General features: G+C 45.7%; 1 protein-coding gene across 3 annotated transcripts; it reads right to left on the minus strand.

Annotated features, from left to right (window-relative positions):
- Nucleotides 1-405: 405 nt before the first annotated feature.
- GTPBP1 (GTP binding protein 1) lies at nucleotides 406-19,913 on the minus strand. 3 transcript variants are annotated; one of them, XM_031050052.2, is made up of 14 exons: nucleotides 19,694-19,823; nucleotides 18,277-18,441; nucleotides 16,819-17,157; nucleotides 14,259-14,370; nucleotides 11,587-11,767; nucleotides 10,201-10,549; nucleotides 9,631-9,754; nucleotides 7,557-7,671; nucleotides 6,961-7,105; nucleotides 6,638-6,820; nucleotides 5,712-5,847; nucleotides 4,960-5,138; nucleotides 4,212-4,406; nucleotides 406-2,658 (listed from the first exon to the last, which is right to left on the minus strand). In XM_031050052.2, exons 4-14 carry the CDS (start codon nucleotides 14,362-14,364, stop codon nucleotides 2,566-2,568), a joined length of 1,806 nt encoding a protein of 601 aa, XP_030905912.1. In that variant the 5' UTR covers nucleotides 14,365-14,370; nucleotides 16,819-17,157; nucleotides 18,277-18,441; nucleotides 19,694-19,823; the 3' UTR covers nucleotides 406-2,565. The 3 variants fall into 3 exon arrangements, with proteins under 3 accessions (XP_030905912.1, XP_030905911.1, XP_030905909.2); XM_031050051.2 differs by having other exon boundaries at nucleotides 16,728-17,157; XM_031050049.2 differs by lacking the exons at nucleotides 16,819-17,157; nucleotides 18,277-18,441 and having other exon boundaries at nucleotides 19,694-19,913.
- Between the last annotated feature and the right edge of the window lie 223 nt (nucleotides 19,914-20,136).

The raw sequence follows: 20,136 nt of genomic DNA on the forward strand, positions 1-20,136 counted from the left end.
AGGGCACATGGAGCATAAGCTTACACAGGCAATGGAAGTGCTGTGCTGTAACTGCATCCTCTGGCAAAGTGTTTCTGACATAGCTGGCCTCAAGTGATTTGCTGTAGCAGCTCTTCATACACACATGTACGTGTCTCACACAACATAGCTCAAACCATGCAAGTGTTCTCATTTCATCTCTCTGCCACCAAGACACACTTAAGAGTAAAAGCTGTCAGGGCTATACACACACAGGCTCAGCAGCACTCTCCTGTAGTGTGGTATGGCATGCCCTCCCCTGCCTTCACTATAGATGGAGCCAGCAAAAGAGCCTGGTGCCAGGCCAACCCTCTTGGTCTAGCTTTCAGCATTGCAGCAGCAAGCGCTGGTTTTCCAGAAGGACAAACTGCAACAAGACATACTTCAACTTGGAACAAACTTCTTTAAAATTTATTTTATAGATCACACCAGCCTGAGTGATCTTTAAATGCTGGTCACAAAAGAGAGATCACACCACCTCCTTTGCACAAACTGAAGTAAATCCTCTTCCTGTCTTGGCAGTCTCTTTCATTTGGAGCACAAGGAATGGAGAAAGAGAAAACCGCCTTGCGATCCCTGCTCCACTCAGACGCAGAGGGCAGTGAAATCAGATGCAGTTCGATGCTGCTACAGGGCCAGAACACAACCCAACCAGGCCCTCGTGCTTTGCTTGGCAACACTTCACACCCCCTCTCAATGCGGGTGCTGTTAGTGTTGTAGCTGCCTATAGTTCCTCCCTCGCCAGGAGAGTGCTGGTATTTAGGCACATAGCTCAGAAAGGACTGACTGACCTCCCCTTCCAGCACGCTCAAGCCACTGCAGTCCCTAAGGCAAAGTACCCTCATCTCCAAACCACGATCTTCACCTCTCCCATGCCACTTAATGCTCTTGGAGTGCTGGTGCTGGCATTGGGAGATGTGATCTCCCTTCCTGTTGCGCAGTCAGCTTGAAAGCCTACCTCAAATCACAAGGTGAACTGGAATGAACTCCACGCAGGTGCCACAGAATGAGAAACAGGAACAATCCACTAAGGAGGAACAGACACCTTGCAGTCACCCTCTAATTAGAACAGAATCCTTCACTGGAGGAGGAAGCCCTCAAACAAACCGAGGCTGATCGCACTGGCTGGGGAGAGCAAGGGTTTGCTGAGGATGCCACCTCCTCCCTCAAAATGCTCCCACACTTCCACAGCTCACCACAAGCTGGCAGAGGAGAACTGTCCTTGCAGGAGCCAAGTGAAGAGGCAGGGTTAGAAGAGAGATCTAAATAAACAGGGAATGGATCACGTGCACAACCCAGGGTTAACGAACATCGTAACAATGAAGTCAATTCAAAGACCGTCCTTGCAGGGCCTTCCTAGAAAAGCCAGAATTTGTCATTTAAAAAAAACGAACATACAATCTTTTCTTTTTGTTTTGTAAAAAAAAAAAAAGAAAAAAGAAAAATTACCATGTACCTCCAAACCTGAAAGCACTTCAGTAAGTTTGGTACCAATCCACCATTGCCCTCTTCAGCCAAGAGGGGAGAAGACAAATCCTACCGCTGTCATGGCAAAGTTTAGCCAGTGAGTTCCAGACAAGATTTAGGAAATATTGGAGTAAACAAAATCAAGGGGAGGTCACGTTTGCCTGGTGTCTCTGTTCTAAAGGTGTGTAACCACCTGTGATCTCTGTCCATCGAGGTGAGGTGGCTTTCTCTGGCTCTAGAGACAGAGCACATGTTCCTACAATATATTCTTAATACTATCAGCTGCTGCAGCCTTGAGAGGCAGCTTTGATTTAATCCAATGTGCACTGAGCAAACAATGAGAAAAAGCAGCATGATGGGAAGGGGAACAGGATGGGCAAATGCCTGCCCATCTAATTCTGTCTCTAAATAAAATCTTAAGTGCTATTAATGTATTTGAGAAGGTTTTTCAGTACAGGATTCCTCGACATCAAGAACTGCTTTCCAATTTGTTTCCCTGTCAGATTCTTACTATCTCCTTCAAACTTCAGTTACTACATTATATTAAACTCACTTAGAAACAGAATGCAGAAATTTGGCACGGGGCCTCAATGGTGAGGAAACAATGCCCTGTGGAGCCATCCTAAGCAACAAGTTCTAACCTTCGCAAGTCTGAAATTTCCAGCCTCTGATAACCCCTGGATCTGAGACAGCAAAGAGGAGGAGAGCAGCAAGTCCTGTGGACAGAATGGGGTGAGGGAGGAGAGAGGCAGCTAACTGGCTCTTCGCAGTTCTATCCAGACTCTCCTCTCATCTTCATGCACACAAAATATAATAAAAACTAAGAATAAAAACTAAGCCCATGATGTACAAAAATGTGTCAATAGGGGGAGGAGGAAGGTGTCAGTTACTCAGTTCTGTGTGTCTCATCACCTTCATTAGCTTATAAATTATTCTCCTCTCCATTGCTTCCTTCAAAGAGGAGGGACGATTCTTCTGCAGCCAATCAGCTGGATGGGTTTTGGTTTAAGCTGCTCTCGATCTTTTGGATAAGAGATGAAGGGAAGGGGAGGAATTCCTCAGAGGGAGGAGTAAGAAATTTCAGCAGCCACTGGCAGGAGTCACACAGGCTCCCTGAGACTTCACTTTATGGCGCTGACCTCCACGTCGCCGTCCTCCTCCTCCGACTTTTGACTGAAAAACAAGAAGATGCACTTTAATGCACAGCAACCTCTGAATCAGAATTCAGATGGATTACACACACATCCGGACAAGCAGGAGGGCACTTGTGAGTGATCAGCTTCCTACCACTGCAGGAAGGAGATAAGGCATGCAGACACACCATGAAGAAAGGAGAAGAGACAGATACCCTGTGAAATTCAGTCCTTCAAGCTGAAGAGGATCTGATTTCCTAATTTTCTGAATGCTTCACTCCCATGAGAGTCATCAGGTACCATGGGGCTGAGCACCTGGGAAATCGAGACCTCAGGCCCCCTTGGCTTTATGCAGAATGGAAGGAGAGACCCTGCCCCCCTTCCCCTTTTTAACCTGATCCTGTTCCTAGCCTCAGGCCAGCAAACCCACCGTTCTCTTTTAAAGCAGCCAAATACCTTATTGCCCTCACGGACGTGGGGCTCTTCATCCAGTGCAGGCTGAGCGGAAGCAGCAAAGAGAGAGAGGCAGAGGTAAGCAAGAACAAAAGCAACAGAGACTCTCAGGGGGAGGGGGGAAACAAGAAGCTGGGAGCACTACTTACAGCCACAGTGATGCTACATCAGGACAAGAAGGAGATGGGGGATCAGTTAAGAAGCCACAGACAAATGAGAGAACCCCTGCCAGAGGGCCCTCTTGCAGCAGCCAGTCTGCCTCAAGAGGGCTTGATTTGACCAATGGCAACTAAGATAGCTAAAATTAAGGGGGGTAACACTGACCAAATCTCAGAGTCAGTTCCGGAACTTTTTACTTACTAGAAAAGCATGCTAAAAGGAAAAGACCTTTCTTCTACCAGTAATAAAGTTGATAAATAGCTGCCAAAGCCTGCAGTTAGAATTGAGTTCCTTTCAGACCAGAAAGGCCAGGTATCCTTCTTGGACAAGCTGAGCTGAGAAATACTAACCAACAAAACAGCCTAGATGAATTTCTTTAGAAAGAGATATGTCTTTCCTTCTTAGACTTCTTCATCCTCCCTTCTTGACGATGCAAGTGACCTGTGACTGACAGTAGTACTTAGCTCGTAATTTCTCTAGCATAGGGATGTTCTACCTCCCATATAGAAAGCAGAAATGTATTCTGTGACTGGTTGTTAGATGCTCCACTAGTTCAGCTACTGGGTGTACGGACACGCTGCTTCATTGTGAGCACAGTCAAGTAGTAAAACAGGTTGCCAAGGGAAGCCGTGCAGTCTTACTTCTTGGAAATTTTCAAGACATGACTGGATAAAACCCTGAGCAACCCTGCTCTGACCTCACAGCTAATCCTTCTTAGAGCAGGAGGTTAAAGCAGACACTTCCCGAGGTCCAACCTGAACTGAGGTCCAACCTAAGCTGCTAGCTGCTGAAAGGTCAACCAGGAGCAGTCATCCAGCCATCAGAATTTTTTTTTCTGCTCTGAGACTACTTATATTTCTCTGTTTCTGTGGCACATTGATTCCCAAGGTGAGGGGACAATGCCTGTGCTTTAGAGAGTACCCTTCCTCCAATAGAAGAAACCAGGATGTGAACAGCTAGGACAAACAGTATTTTCCTCACCAATGGCTGAAGGGTAGGTGTCAGTGGTGCTGCGGCTGTTGTGGGGGCCTCATCCCCAGCTGGTGGGCCCCCAGACGCTGTCCCAGCTGGGGGAACACCATCCTCTCGTTTTGTAACGGCTCCTTTCTTGGTTGACTGCATCTTGATCTGCTGTGGCTTGGAGTTCATTGGGGAGTTATTGGTGGTTTGGAGTAACTGCAATTCGCAAAGGGAGAGGCCAAGATCAGCATTAAAATACCTGGGCCAATCTGCTAAAGTTCAATGCTGCTTTTTAACAAAAAACCTCAAGAGAATTCATACCAATAGCCATCAGGAGAAGAATGCAGCAGCAGCTGTTCAAAGAAACCTAGGCCTCTGAGCTGCCCTCAAGAACCCTTACAGGATGGAAAGGGCCACTCAGCTGAGGTGACACTCAACCCTTCACAACAATGACTCAAAGGCACCAGCTACCAGGAAGAGACTGAGCTACCACAAAGGGGTTAGCTACTGTCAGAAAGAGACCGAGCCTTAAGAACCACAGGCATCTGGATCACCTTCCACCTTCACATCCCTTCATTCACATCAGCTAAAGACCCACCACACAACAAAGCACACTGCTCATACGTAACCCATGGGCTGATGTTTGTGATCGAAGGACAGCCTCTTCCCTCAATATTCCAGAGCTATCTAGATTATCCTGCTGGCTTCTCAGTGCCAAAAATAGCTAATTGGGAAAAAAAAAAAAAAAGTTGGACTCTTCAGGCTTTACCTTAGTGATGGTACCCACAGCTTTGGTGCGGCCTTCACGGAAGACCAGCCGCTGGTCTATGTGTAGGTATTCCGGGGTTTTGATGAAGCGGAAGTGCACCGTGGCTTTGTCCCCTGTCCTCAGGCAGTCCTTGTCCATGCTGAGAATCGTGGCTGTCTGACGGATGCTGCCACAATGTACTGTGAATGGAACGTATGAAGGCTTTCAGCAGCCAGCACCATTAGGAAAATAAACTCCAGAGACATATTTAAGGCAGCTCTCACTACCCTACAGCTAACAGGCTGAGTGTGGAACGTAAAAATCTACATGTAGCAAAAACTACAGGTGTCACACAGCTGCCTTTGTTCAGTCCTCAAAAAGAAAACACACATAAGCTAGAACAGTCATCTCCAAATGGAGACTTTCCTGAAAAACCCTCAGCAGAATCCTATACACCAAGCAGCTGGAACTAAAGGACTCAAAATGAGTCCTTCCATCAGCATTTGAAGCTGAACAATCTTTGCAGTGTAGAGATACATCTCAGGCAGGCTCTAAGTACACTTGGAGTCACACATTCTCTTTTTACCTACAGTGTCCCCCATTCTCTGTCAGATTCCTCCCCCCTCTCTAACACATTGCTGGCAAAGGTAAAAACATGAACTATGGCGTATATTCAGGTACACAGACCCACACGAGCAAAATTACCTTGGGCTAGAACTGATACAAACTGTTACCACTGGGAAACAAAGGTGAGGCAACACTGAGACACATACCCATGGCTTGATACCGTGGGCTGATGGTGGTGGGATGATGGAGCACCAGAATCTCTGCTTCAAACTCCCATGATGCTTGTGGATTCAGGCGGGGTGACACCATTACCATGCCTTTCCGGATGGAAGAACGCTTGATCTGAAAAGCAGAGACACATAAAAACTTGGCTTATTCTCCAGGGAAGAAATTTGCTTCTCTGGCTGACTGCATCCAGAAGGATCCTAAGGGATTTCACAGATGCTCACCAACACACGCTCAGCACAAGGCAAAGCAAGAACTATGTAGCGCTGTGTAATGATGCTATGCAAAGGCTGCAAAAATCAAGTTCAGCTGAATTTTCTAAGGAAGCGTTAGAGTGCTGGGAATGCTTGACACTGACACAGAAGTTTTAACTCACCGATCCTTGAAAAGCAAAACACACAGCCTGCTTGTGTATTATCCAAGCAGACGATCTCTCTGAAAGTGTGATGTCTGTTAATGCAACATGATAAGCCTGAACACATGAAGTTTGGTATAACCTAAATTATACCGCCTTAAAATCAGTGCAGCATTTATTGACAGAAACCTTCTGCAAGAGGAATCACATCAAATGTTGCTAATTGTTAAACCCCAACTCATACAGTTGGTCCTACAAGCTGAGAGGAATAGTGCAAATACAGTGTCCAGGACACTAATGCAGTTCTAGCACAAAGGGAAACTTTTCTTCCAATGCCTCCACTTTGTTAGCCATCTCCAACACTAACCCTCATTACCTTGGGTCTCACTGCTACCACCCAGCAGCTGTCAGGTGGAAAAATGGGGATGTGGGACCCAAAAAAGTTCTTACGGATTTTATTCAGTTGTGAAATGAGGCAGCTGAGGTTTGCAGAAGCAGTCTTACTGCAGCAAGCCCAAGAGCACTCTGAGGGTTTAGAACCGACCATCTCACCTTTTTCAAAGCAAAGGAGGCAGTCTGGCCTCCCCGCACTTCTTTGACGGGCATTCTCTTGCGGTGGATGGACTTGACAGCAATAGGTAGGAAGTTGCCAAGGGGATCTGGCCCCAGCAGCAGGGTGTCATTTAGCTTGATGAGGCCTCTCAGTGTTGTCCCAGACACCACTGTTCCTACACCCTACACCAAAAAAAGGGAAAACAGTAACTGGGGTTACTTGACCATGCTAGCAGAAGAGCTCCAGAACTCCCCTCTCTAGGGAAGATACCTTCTTCAACCTAGAAGAGGCAGAAAATTCTTCCAAATAGCAAGCCCCTTACCGGGACAGAGTAAGTATCATCTATCTGGAATTCTGCTGGCTCTTCTTCCCTGTAACTAGTCCGTGGAGACAAAAGATTCAGAAACATCTTCAGTAAATCTAGGTTCTCCCCGGTGACATTGGAAATCTGGAAAATGGGGCACATCCTGTAAAGGAAAATTGACGAAAACGGAGTTAGCTCACCTCCCTGTCTGGGATTCCACATGTAGGAGACATCCAAAATCTTGGGACTGAATACACAGTGGTAGGAAGGGAGAGCCTGGCAAGCAGTCAGATGCACAACACCCCACTTTTGTAAACCTGTAACACTGCCTCTGCCTTCTAATGGCATTCAGGAAAAGGTGTAAGGTTCCAAGACTGAAGGAAACCAAATACCCTGCCATCTTCTGCAGACTGCCCAGAAGCAGCTTCTCACTTGTCTCAGAGAGGGGAACACAAGCAGGTCAACCTCAGAATCAACACATTCTTATGGAATCAACACACCACATGGCAGATGCAACCTTCACACATCTAAACAATGAGACTCTCTTTCTGAATCTTCTCACCCAGTCTCCAAATAGGATCAAAAGAGAAACAACTCTCCTCAACTCCCATTACCTCTCTGAGCTGAAGTTGGAGGCTGTTACAATGACATCATCCTTGCTCTGAACCAGCACGGGAATCTTCCTGCACCCTGGGGACTTCAGCAGTCGCTGTAACAGCTTCAGGGTTTCTTAAAGGGTGAAATGAATATTGTTAGGGAAGCATCTCCCGTCTTCGCAGATCTCTTCTGTGGGGTCTCTCCCCAAAGGGACACTGGTGCTTTTGCCACAAATAGACAGCAGAAGATGACTAAAGGTGTGTGAGCGAGACTATGAGTTTGCTACAGCCCAGGTGGGACTTAGGAGCCATTCCATCTTCCATTTCATGCCAGCTAGCCTGCTGCCAAACAACACCATACATGAACAGGCACACATGTTTGCATCTGTAAGTGCAACACTGTGAAGTAGACTTTTTATAGCTGTCTATTAAATATCTTTAAGCAGTTAAAAGATATTTCCTCTTCCTAGAAAGGGTTTTTCAGATTGAAATCAATGAAACCCAGCAGCACTCAGGAACTGGAATATCTGAGAACATGTGAATTAGAAATCAGTGTTGACCAAACAAAACTTGGCACACTTTCTCTGACAATCAACCTGCCCTAGAAGGTTAGAGAAGCATGAAACGGGCAAAGATCACCCTCACAGACTGGGACAATGTAGGTGGACCAGATCCAGAAATAAATATTTTGGGAAAAATCTCAGGGCTCCCAACTTTGATCTTTTGCCTCTTTTAAATGTATTTTCTAAGCCTCGTATTTATCAGCCAGCAGGGGCATTAACCTGATGCACTGGCATCAGCCTCCTGCAAAGTGCCTTACAACAAATGAGGTGGGGGGAAAAGGCGAGTAGGGGCTTAAAAGAGCAAATCATTTATATTCTACAATTGTCATCCAATTAGATGGGTTTTGTGAACAAATAATTGCCTATGGGAAAGTAATGTTTTGGATACAGAAACACACACATCTAATCATGCCATCTGCTCTTCACAGATACATTTGAGTCAAATCTTGTGTCTATTTAATTTAAACAGAACATGACATGGGAGTGGCTTCTCCCAAAAGGAGCTCTTCTAACCCTGAGCCAAATGTTCTCCTTTCCCAGTTATTATCTTACTGTTAGGCCTTACATTTATCTGCCAAACATATGTTATAGAGACATTTAAATTACATTCTGATCACATGCATCTGTTCACCTGAAACATAGTTAGGATTTTTACAATAATGAACTAACCACAGACAGTACCAGGAGCATTCACTTTCCTGATTCTTAGGACTGATTATAAAAAACCACCCCCACCATCGCTGTAATTAACCACAGCATGTTCCTGGAGCTGTGGGAAACACATCAAGAGAATTTTAAAGGTGAGAGTTGGCCACAGCCTGAAAAAAGCGTAGGTTAGAGGGACACTGCTGGGGTTAAAGGTGCTGCTCTAACTGCTGCTGAGCAAAAAAGTCACTAGCCCCCTAGCTCCTGCTGCTCACTGCCTTCCCTGTTTGTCTCGTCCAGTCCAGTCCTGCTAACATAGCCCATATATGCAGCTGCTTTGAACCATGTATTAAGTGCTGATTGGTTGTTCAGACTAAGAGGAAGGAGCTGCTGTAGTTATGCCAGCTTATCTGAGAAGTACCCAGGTGAGCAGGATGTAACGAGCAGCTGCTCCTTCAGTTAAGGGCTGCTGGTAAACAAGTTTGGCTGCAGCTCAAGATCACATTCAAACGGTGGGCAAGAAGGAACGCAGCTTTCAAGAGAAGTTCCAGACATTCCCTGCAGACTTAAATATCCAGAGAGAAAGCAAAGCCACAACTCTAATTGTATACTTCTTCCCTTAGAGCTCAATTGAGAAAAACCATGTAGAAACATTTTAAGGTTGCTCAGCTGAGTCCCCCAACTTGGCTAATTTTGAAACAGTGACTATGAGTGAATTGCCTGCAAAATGGGCCAGGGAAAAGGATAGATCTCTGGGAAGTGTTTAAGGTGCAGTCAAAACAGATAAAGCAGCTTTCCTCCAGCAGTAATTCCTCAACCAAAGCAGAGGACAACAGCACGTTCAGAGGCAAGAAACAGTCCTAGAGAGAGCATGTAGGACTCACCTTGCAGAATGTTGGCAGGGCACATGTCAATCTTGGTCACTACAACAAAGACGGGAACATTAAGTGCAAGTGCCAGGCCCAAGTGCTCCTTGGTCATTCCAACAATTCCAGCATTACTGCCAACCTACAACACCAGGGATACAAGATACAGGGATGTAAATGTTCATCTTGCTGTAAGATGGATTACAGAGAAAGCCTTGTGTCAGACATGCAGTAGGCTGTGATTGGGTTGTAGATGTGCCATTGTGACTGTATGAGCAGACCCATCTAATTTCAAGTGTTGTTGGACACTGGCTAAGGACTAATTTCTCCTCAGTTTTAATAAGGTTTTCTGGAATTTAGAAATCTTTCAGTTTTCAAGAATCACATGTCTGCCTGGGACTGACAGTCCTGGGGCACACGACTCAGAGTCCTGGTGAGAGACACACAGTGGCTTCTGCTCTCCACTTCTGCAAGATGCTGCCTCCCTCCAAGCCCCACAGGCACTTTGCAGGAGATTAGAAATTGAGGCTGTCAAAGCTGTGAACAGCCCCACTCCTGCTGGTACAATACATCCTTTTTGCTACCTACCATAAGCATGCAGAAGTCAGGTAAATGGCCAGTCATGCCAAACACGGTGGTTTTCAGGTACTTTTCGTGACCAGCCAGGTCAATGAAAGTAATGACCTTGGTGGATTTCTCACAGATCTTTGTCCATTCCAAGCTGCCACCATGGCTGTCAGGCTTGTTCACCACGTTGCCCTCACTGTCGAAGCCCAGAATGTCGTTGCCCACACTGCTGGTGCGTCCTGATTCAATCTCATGCTTATGGCGGAACAGTTTTTGCCGAGCAAAGCCTCGGCCATTGTCTAGTTCACCGTGCGTCAAGACACCTAGCAATGTGCTTTTTCCTGCATCCACATTGCCAACCACTGCTACCCTGGAGAAGAAAGCAAAAAGGAACCTGGTAAAATGTAATACGTGAAGAAACAATCAATCAAAAAAAAAAAAACAACCCCAAACATCACTGCTCCTGTAAATAATTAGTTTGTTCTCCCTAAATTTCAAACACAGATTCAAAAATGTTACACCTTCACAAGCACAGATTCTTTCACAGTTATTAGCTAAGAGATCCCAGACTCTGAGGAGTGGGATGTGAAAGACCGTGGAAACAAATCACTGGTGTCCAGAAGACAGTTAGACACTGCTTGATGCCATACAACATATCTCTTCCAATACCTAGTGTCTTCTATCCAGCATACACACTGCAGCAAATCAAAAGAAAGACTAAATCCCCACTTGGTCTGGAATATCTCTGCCTTTCTCATATTCTTCACATTGCAATAGCACCAGGTGCTAGGGAGAGCACAGATATTTAAATTGCTGTTCCCAGGAAAGGAAAAGCTCAAACAACAATGAAACATTTGTGGGGAAAAGCCTCTCCTACAACAATCTCCTTCCTTGTCTCTGATAAAGGTGGTTATTATGGCTGTTGATAAATGTTGGAAATCCATTCCATCCATCTCAAGTCATATTACACAAGCTATTATATGTTCATTAAAAGGTGACTTGGATCATCATAATCTTGGAATGGAATAGAATTGAACCCTTAGTCAAAAGCACTGTGTTCCAGCAGTGTGCATATATGTACATACATACTGACACACATGCACATGCGACTCCCTACTGGGATTCCAGCACACAAAAGATCCCCAAACTGTGAAGCCATCAGGCAGACAGCAACAGCCCTTAGCTAAACACAGGCAAACCTCCACAAACAGTTTGTTCACAAAACCAACAGCGACAACAACAAAATGGCAATTTCATTAGCAAGGAGTGGTCAAGCTCAATTCCCTTTGTTGGGTAGCTACAACACCCAGACTCAAATCAGCGTTGCTGGCTCAGCATCACACACTGCTCACAGGGTAGAAATGCAGCCAGGCTGCTGACTAACCCTGCCTCCACCCGGCTCCTCACCTGACCTCCAGGAAGTCGTTGTCACCCACACGTTTCCGAACCAGGTAGTCGCGCACCTTTCCCCCTGCTTCCTGGTGCTCCCGCAGGAGGATCACGTCTGCCTCGATCTGCTCTGCCATGCTCTTCAATGTGGCATAGGATGCTTCCATGTCTGCCTCGCTCAGACCATATTCAGTCCCATCTAGTGCAATGTTGGGGAGACAAAGGACAATCAGCGAGCACCAGTGTCACTCTGCCTGGGCCTTCACACTGATTGGGATTTATATGTGGGCTGGAAATGTCAGCCATGTAAACAGAATAAGCATCCTTTGCACCAAATAAATAAGGACTGGCTTCATGCTAAGTCTTCAAAGTACTAGAAAAGCAGCATCTTTCATCTAGATGAGTTTTCTTCACAATTTCTACAAGCAAATACTTAGGGGTTGGCAAGAAAGAAGCATTTCTGTCTGATTCCATTACTTCACATGCTGAAGGTAGTTTGTGTGCAATCACATGCTGAAGGTACTTTGCATGCCATTTCCTTCAGTCAGATAAAACATCTTCTCTCATATTGTAATTGAGGGAAAAGCATTAAAATGAAAGCTCTGACTGAAACATCCTCACACTTAACCAGTGAATGTGGGACCAATTTAAACAATCAGCTTATTTTATGAAACCACATCCCAAATACATATTTTCTGCAAGTCTTCCCTGCACAGCAATTTCTTTAGAATTCTACATTCTCCAGTTAAAACAATGTTTTTTGGCATGTCTCATTGCTTTCACCCTGGCACTTGAAAGAATTGCTGACAGAGAAAAACAAAGAGGCACTGCTGCCTCTGAACAGCTCGCCCAGGCAAAGAATTGACAGTGAGAGCAAGCCTGTGGCAGCTATCGAGACCATTTCAAGACCACCATAGCTCCTGGCTCCTCTCCTAACCCAGGTTTTGACAAGCTGCATGGATTTCAGACCAGAATCTCCTCTGTAGTAAAAAAAAAAAAAAAACAAACACAAACAAAGGTGGAAAGCTACACTGCACCTGGATGACCAAAGCTATTGCTGTATGCACATTCATATGCATGGCTGACTCATCAGCTGATGAGCAGCAACTGCAGTTTGCATGAACTAATCAGCATTTTAACTACTGCACAGCTTTCCAACAAGTAGAGTTGCTGGGTGTTTTCTAACCTAGCTCATGAGCTGGCTGAGAAGCAGTTGAGATGGTGGAGAAAACAAAAAGCACCATGGCTGGGGTCTTGGGTTGTAGAAAGGGAATGAGTAGAGAATACAAGAAGGCAAGAGCCACGGTATAAATGGAAAGAGAGGGTAAGAGCCAAGGGATAAATGGAAGAGGTACTACTGATGAAGCAGCAAGCTTCCTGGCAGTCTTCACTTGCTTCTCAGTCATCTGAGTTGGGTACACATGATTATCAAAATCATAAACACTCAAAGTGAATGAGAAGGAGTGACAGTGGCAGGGATATCAAGATTTTTTTTTTCTGTTGGCTATTGTTTCCAATTTACAGAAAAGATCCCCATCTTCCTTGACTACACAGCAACCCAAAATGAAGTTACACATTTTAGCTCGTATTTTAAGGTACCGCCTACTTCTAAGTACATCAGTGCAACAACCACCAGTTAACATCCTCACAAAGTATCCTAAAAGAGAAAGCTGTTACTAGCCTGACTAGCTAGATCTCTGCTGCAAATGCGGTTATCCCAAACACCAAGAATGAGGAAAATTCACTTGGTGACAAGAACATTATGTCTGTGATACTGGCTGTATGACCACTGGCCTTTTCTAGGCTTCTCTTCTATGCTGGCTTTTTCACAGGACATCAAGAAATCACCAAAAGCACACAGTTCTGAAGTAACACACCTTTCTCCCTCCATTATCTCAGCCAACCCTGGCAGTGATGACCAGGTTTTGTACTCTTCCTCAAACTTTGTAACTAGCAGAATGTCTTATCATAACAACTTGATGTCCAGCAGATATCTAAGCTATCTGAAATGTGCCTTTAGCTTTATGACAGCCATAGACAAGCTTTTTGCATTCAGAGAAACAAATTTCAATTTCTAGCAAGGCCACATTCAATACCATCATCAGATGTAAATATTCAGATTGTGGAGAAGACCAAAAGGCAATGTGTGCCAACTGATAAAATCCCAAAAGGCAAATGATGCAGTCACACCCAAGTTAATGTGACAATAAAGGCTTCATGCTGAGAAAAGGGAAACCTTTCTTTCCATAGTACAGACATACACTAACAAAGTAAGTCAGTAGCATATGTTTTGGTTATCCGAAGTATCTCAAATACATTCCTATGGATTAAAAATATTGTTATTTAAAACGGAGAAGTGAACAAAACCAGACAGAACAAGACCTCTATCAGGCACTGAGGATGCCTCTACTAAAACTGTTACTGTAATTTCAGATTCTTCATCTTTTCCTGGTGTGCCCAGACAACTTATGCCTTATTTCAAAAAAAAGCACTTGCATGATTTTATATAAAAAATATGTTCAGCTCCACTACATAAGTCAGTTGCTAGCAGGAATAAAATAATCTGTCCCACATGTTCTCCTGTACTTTGTGGAGGTTTCCAAGTTCCAAGCAGCAGTCCAGTTAGATGAAGTAGGTGCTTCTCATAATTGCAATGGGTTTTGTTGTTTTCCTGAGGAAGATACACTCACCTGATCCTTGACCGATGACATAGATGGTCTCCCCACATCCCTCATCAATTCTCTCTGACATCTGTCGGAGCAAACTGTCATATTGCTCTGAAGTTGGACTCACCATCACCAGCTGGAAAGAAGATTAAATATCCATTTTCAGAGGTCAAGCAAACAATTTCAAAACCAGCTTCAGTGATAAGGACAATCGATCCATGTACTTTACTGAAAGAGAAGAGCTCTTTCTCATGGACCGCTTTCTGGTGGTTTTCTTTTGGTTGTTTTTTATTAAACCAGCTTCACTGACAGATATTTCCTTGTGACACTGCACAAGGTTATTTGCCTGAGCTCAGAGTTCATTTATGTTGCAAGATATACTTCAAAGCAGGAAAGAATACCAAGCATCTCTTTTTGAAGTAACCAATGTTTAGAAACCACATTTAAGTGAATATCCTACTTCTGTGTAATACATGTATCCATGCAAGGAAAACAAAGGGGAGGAGACATTTCCTCCAAACAAATTCCTTAGCTGGGTATTCCAGAATCCACTACAGCCAATGCTGCTGCTCCCCCAGAGCCCAACAGGACAGACAGAGGAAATCAGCCAGACCTCGCTGCAGAACACACCTAGGCACCAAAACCTAGAGCATCTCATGAGTGTTTCACATACTTGATCCCCCCTTTTGTTTTCTGAGGGGGCAGAGGGGAAGGAGAGAACACAAATCAGCATTATTTTCAAACTCCTAACAAAATTCCAAGTACTTCACGCTACAGTGCTGAGAGGCAGACGTAACAAAGCACTTTGTATGAGCATTTTTGGGCATTTCACCAGTGGAGAGCTGCAGTTTTGCAAGCCAGCGGCTGTGTTACCAACAAGCTTTGACTGCAGTTATTGCAACAACCACAACTTCCTTTGATCTCCCCTACAGAGGCAGCAAGAGGAGGAAAAAGTAGACAGAAACAAAGTGGAAAATGAGGACAAGACAACACTTCAGGATTTTTCTTAGAACAGCTGAGGACAGTTGCACAGAGTGGCCACAGTGGTGGCATGGCAGTGGCAGGCCAAGGAGACTTCCATTACCCATTCAGGGCCAACTGGCCACCTGCTCCCTGACTGCCTATAAACCGTTGGTGGCTGAGCATCCTGGTACAGTGGCTCTCTAGCTGTTGCAATTGAAATATGCATTTCTGCTGAAAAAAAAGCACTTTTGGTACAAGGTGTAAAGTCTACCATCTACTGAGAGCCCTGTGGGAAGGTACACTTGTGCCATGCTACAACACTCAATGAAATCTGTTTCCACTAGCTGTTCTTACATACACGGTCTGAAATGCTCAGAACAATGTACTTTCCTTCTCTACATGTGAAGGCAAGTCTAAAATCTGTGCTAGATTTGCCTAAAACATATAGTTTGCAGCAGCTCATAATGATTACATCTTCAAGCCTGCCCAACATTCTCTACTAACACGGCCTGACTTGCTAGCACAGCTAACCAATGTGTATTCAAAGAAGAACTACCCCTACCACCTACATAGTTGACAAACACCTTTATTAGGAATTTAGAATGTAAGGGAATCCAAACCCCCACAAATAACACTTAAGCAGCTTTCAAAACTATAGCAATGCATGCATCTGGAAAACTGAAGCACAGACAGCAAGCAGTTAAGCATGGCTGGAAGCTTTAAGGCAGACAAAGCAACGCTCTCCTCAAGTGTTAAAGGTCTCTCAAAGCATTATGTATGTGTTTGCAAGGGCCAGGCAGCTACAACAGAGACCTTCACGTGCCTCTGAGACACATGCCCTAAGTCTTTTAACTACTTGGCATGGTCTGCAAAGGGTAGCAAAGCACTCCGATGTGGAAGGCCACATAATCTTTTTACTTTATGCCACAAATGACTGAGTTTTGCCTTTATTATTTGTTCTTTTGGGTTCGTTTTCTTCTTAAAGGAGATCACTGGATGTAAATGTATTTAGATGGAAACCAGCAACTGTTCAGAGGCTTGATCAGGACATAAATGTAAGGCTGTGTGTCGATATGTAGAGCTTGTTTGGCCCAGCAAGTACTTTCAGGAATTCCTGGAAGCATAGCAGACAGGCTCACTGTTTAGGCTAGTGCACCAGCACAGACCAGGGACTTGGGAAGATCTGTTAAATAGGCTGTCATATGCATAAAGATCAACCAAATAATGGGCCACCATTATAGAGCCACACTAACTTCGGTTTCTTCAAGTCTCATCACCAGCTTTATTTTCCTATGAGCTCAAATGCTTCAGCAGTGTGCCTGGGCAGGGTGTTGTGTAAAATATGAGGGATATTTCAGACGAGCAGCTGTCACCTTTCTTCATGGTGCCAGGTAGAAGGGCCCAGGGCTCAAACAGCATGGTACCCACACACATCAGCTCAAAACACCATTCCCCCTACCCTGCTGCTTTCACTACCAGACAAGGTGCTCCTGAAGGGTGTTCCACTGGTAGACTGCCTCCAAAACCCACCCTAGGACCGATGAAGCTTACAGATGATGCAGTGTAGTGGGATGTCAAGAGAAGGATGTGTGGAAAAAATAGCAGCTTTCATGGATCACACCTTCAAGTGCTGTTCAGTGTTTCTAATGGCTTCTGCACCCACAGCCAGTTCTGCCGTTTCCTAGGTCACTGCAAGACTTTATTGTTTTGAAGATCTCTTCAGCTAGCTTCCTGGACACAGGGAGCCTGTTCTTTGCCATCTCTTTGGTCAAAGAGAGGCCCTCCATCTTGGCCTCTCTGCTTTTTAGCTTTGAGCAATCCCCTCCACGTTTGCACTACATAGCTGTGTTTTTCAGAGGTTTTCACAAAGTCAAATATTTCCATTTTTGTTCCTTCCACTTTGCCAGGCATTGAGCAGTTAACAGTAGGAGCCATGTGGGGTCTAGAAACCTCAGATTTCCTATAGGGCAAAGAAAGCAACAACCAGTTATTGTTTTATTCTTATGACAGCAGAAGGAAATATATCTCACAAGTTTGAGATGGCATCTCTAAAGTCCCTTCCCAGTCTCTGGGGAGAGGTGGCTTTTCCCACCTTTCCTCTGATCAGCTTTGGGATTTATGTACACTAGAGATAGGTAACAGCTACAGCTGTCTGAGCTTACTCCAGGGGACAAGTTGGACCATGCATTTTCAAGAAACCAGTGAGATTGAGTTCAGGGTACTGCAGGAAGTCCTTGCAAAAGGAGCATCCCATATCCATGAGGTGGGAAAACAATAAAGATTAAGGGCAAACTAAATACTATGTGGTATGTAGTGCTGCTCTTTTCTGGACTAATGGTTTGCATGGCTGGAAGGCAACCCCTAGCCATTGGGAAGTCAGGGAAAAGGTACCTTCTGTAATATCTTATTTTGCTTCCTGTTTCTGTGGACATATACAGTTCAACTGCTAATAACGTTCTGTTGTCAATGTAGATCTAATATAACCAGCAGCTCTTCACTAACAATCTTGTGTGATATGGTTTTATCCTGAAAGATAATTACTACTGCAGTGTGTTAGTACTGGAGGGAAAATAAACACCCACTAAGATCAACATGATAATGAATTTGTGCTGATGAATCGAAGTGCTTGCTTGACCAGCTGACAAGATGCATTTGATAACTGAATCCCAAAGTGCTCCTCTCTAAAAAAAGCAGACCCTATAATGAACACCCTGGGGGAGAACAATGAGAAACATATGCAACACAGCTAAGGGGTGGGTCAGACAGGACAGAGGTAGCAACTAGCAAACAGATTGCAGTGGGAATCACCAGTTTAAGCAGGAATTGAAGGGAGGCAATTCAACTGGGAAGACAGGAAAGATGGGGGATCAGGAGGGAGGGGCACATTAGCTTCTGCATTCTCACCATATGGGATTGCCGTTTTGAGCACATAGCAGGAGACTAACTTGAAGAGATGGGGCAGAGCTCATAGTCTTAGCTCTCATATAAGAAAGGGGTGAATTAAAGGTCTAGGGAAGAGACAGCAGCTGTACATTGCTATATGGAAAAGTAACTCTAATAAAGGTCAAAAAATGCTTACCTATAGCTTCCATAGTGCCTGCAGATTTCTAGGAATGGGAGACAGGCTGACAACACAAATGGAGACTGTGGGAGAAACACATTCCTCTCTCTTCGTCAAGAGTTTTGGTCAGGTTCCTGGCTGTCAAGAATCAGTGACACAGCCCTTGGCGTCCTCCTGTGCCCTCTTCCACATCAGCCACATCCAAGACAAAGCACAGATCAATATTGGCATCCTGTATCAAAATCTTGTCCAGCTCATTAAGGCAAAAACAGGTGGCTCAATAGATACTGCAGCCTTGATTTCTGTTCTTGACTATCTTATAAGACATTTTCATAATGCTTGTTTTGATACAGCACCACATTGTAATACATCCGGTCATCCCCTCAAACAAAAGCTTTTGCACACCCACACATCACAATTCCTCTTTCTCAATTTTTTTCATGAAGGCAAGAAAATCCAGGACTTTGGAACAACTCCAGATAAAAGCATGAAGAGGAAAATCAGGAGAATACACCAGCTACACTGACTTCTGGATTGCATACTTACAAGCCGACCAAACCAAGTTTTCAGGACACTTTGGAGTGGGAGATAGCACCACGATACATCAAACCCTTGGCAGCAGCAGGTAAAAGTTAAAGAAACCAGCCAATTGGGGGAAATAGAAGATAGGGTGGAAGATGCAGTCTGTGGCAAGGTCCGGCATACATGTATTACAACAATGCAAGATGGAAATGAGAACAGATTCTGACAGAAATAAGATCACCACACAGTTTCACCATTCAATTCCTAGAAAGAAACTGCTCAAGAACAATTCTTTTTGTGCTGACTTAACCCGGTATGGTAGAGTGAGACAGCCTTGTCTCTGAGCCCTCATGCTCAACGAATTACAAACTCTGACCTGCTTCTAAGATTGTAAAGAAAGCCCCAGGAACAAGTACGACTGGCAGCAGAGATAACTACAGAGAACCAGCGCAGAGGGAAAACGTTAGACGTTAAAGCAGCAGTCAGCTTCAAACCCTGCACTCGCTAAGAGAACGCAACACCCGCCGTAGGCACTTCCCCAGGGAGGAGAAGGAAGGAGCAGGGCAGACAAGCCTAGCTCCCTCCTTCCCCGGCCAGGGCACGGCTCGCTCTCAGTCCTACCCCAACTTTATAGCGCTTCTCTCGGCAGTCTCCACATGGCCCGGCGGGCTCTGCCGCCCGGCCGGATGATGTTGAGACCGAGGGAGCCATGGGACGATATCCCCCCTCCTGCAGACGGGTCCCCTGCCCCTCGTTCTCCTAAGGTGAAGGGTAGCGAGGAAAGGGGCTGGCACCGGCTGTCGGGCCGGCCCGCTCCAGCCGGGCCGACCAGGGGGCAGCCCCACAGGAAAGGTGGGTGCCAGGACTAGGGCAGCGAGGGGCCCGGCAGGGTGATGGCGGTCGCCGGGCCTACCTTACTGGTGAGGTCGATCTCAGGCTCGCCGTTAAGTGCCTCGCCATCCTCGGCATCGAAGGCGGCGCGGAGGGGACAGGCAGCCGCTGCTACGAGAGGCCCCCCGCCCGGGGAGCCGGGCTCCGGGGCGAACATACAGGCCGGCACCGGGGAACCCCCCACCGGGGACCGGCCCCGCTCCGCAGCCGCCATCTTCCCTACCCCGGCCCTCCTGCCCCGCCTCTCCGCCCTGGGAGGTGAGCTCTGCCCGCCCCCGGCCCGCCGAGGTGGTGCCAGCCAATCAGCGACGGAGGAGCTGGGTCATTAGCTTGTAGCCATGACGGCGGTGGGCGGGGCAATCGTTGTTCGTGAGGGAGGACCACGCCCCTGCGAAGCGCGCGAAGCCAATGGAAGAGCCACTGCCAGCTCGTCTTGTTTTCTATATATACACACACGAGAGCCCG

Source organism: Melopsittacus undulatus, chromosome 5 (genome assembly GCF_012275295.1).
Source record: "Melopsittacus undulatus isolate bMelUnd1 chromosome 5, bMelUnd1.mat.Z, whole genome shotgun sequence".
Lineage (NCBI taxonomy): Eukaryota > Metazoa > Chordata > Aves > Psittaciformes > Psittaculidae > Melopsittacus > Melopsittacus undulatus.

Coding starts and splice junctions, on each gene's coding strand:
- GTPBP1 (XM_031050049.2), bottom strand. CDS start 19,885: ATGGCGGCTGCGGAGCGGGGCCGGTCCCCGGTGGGGGGTTCCCCGGTG. Junction 9,755..10,200: donor CTGACTTCTGCATGCTTATG/GTAGGTAGCAAA, acceptor CTGGTGTTGTAG/GTTGGCAGTAATGCTGGAAT. Junction 5,139..5,711: donor CCCACGGTATCAAGCCATGG/GTATGTGTCTCA, acceptor TTCCATTCACAG/TACATTGTGGCAGCATCCGT.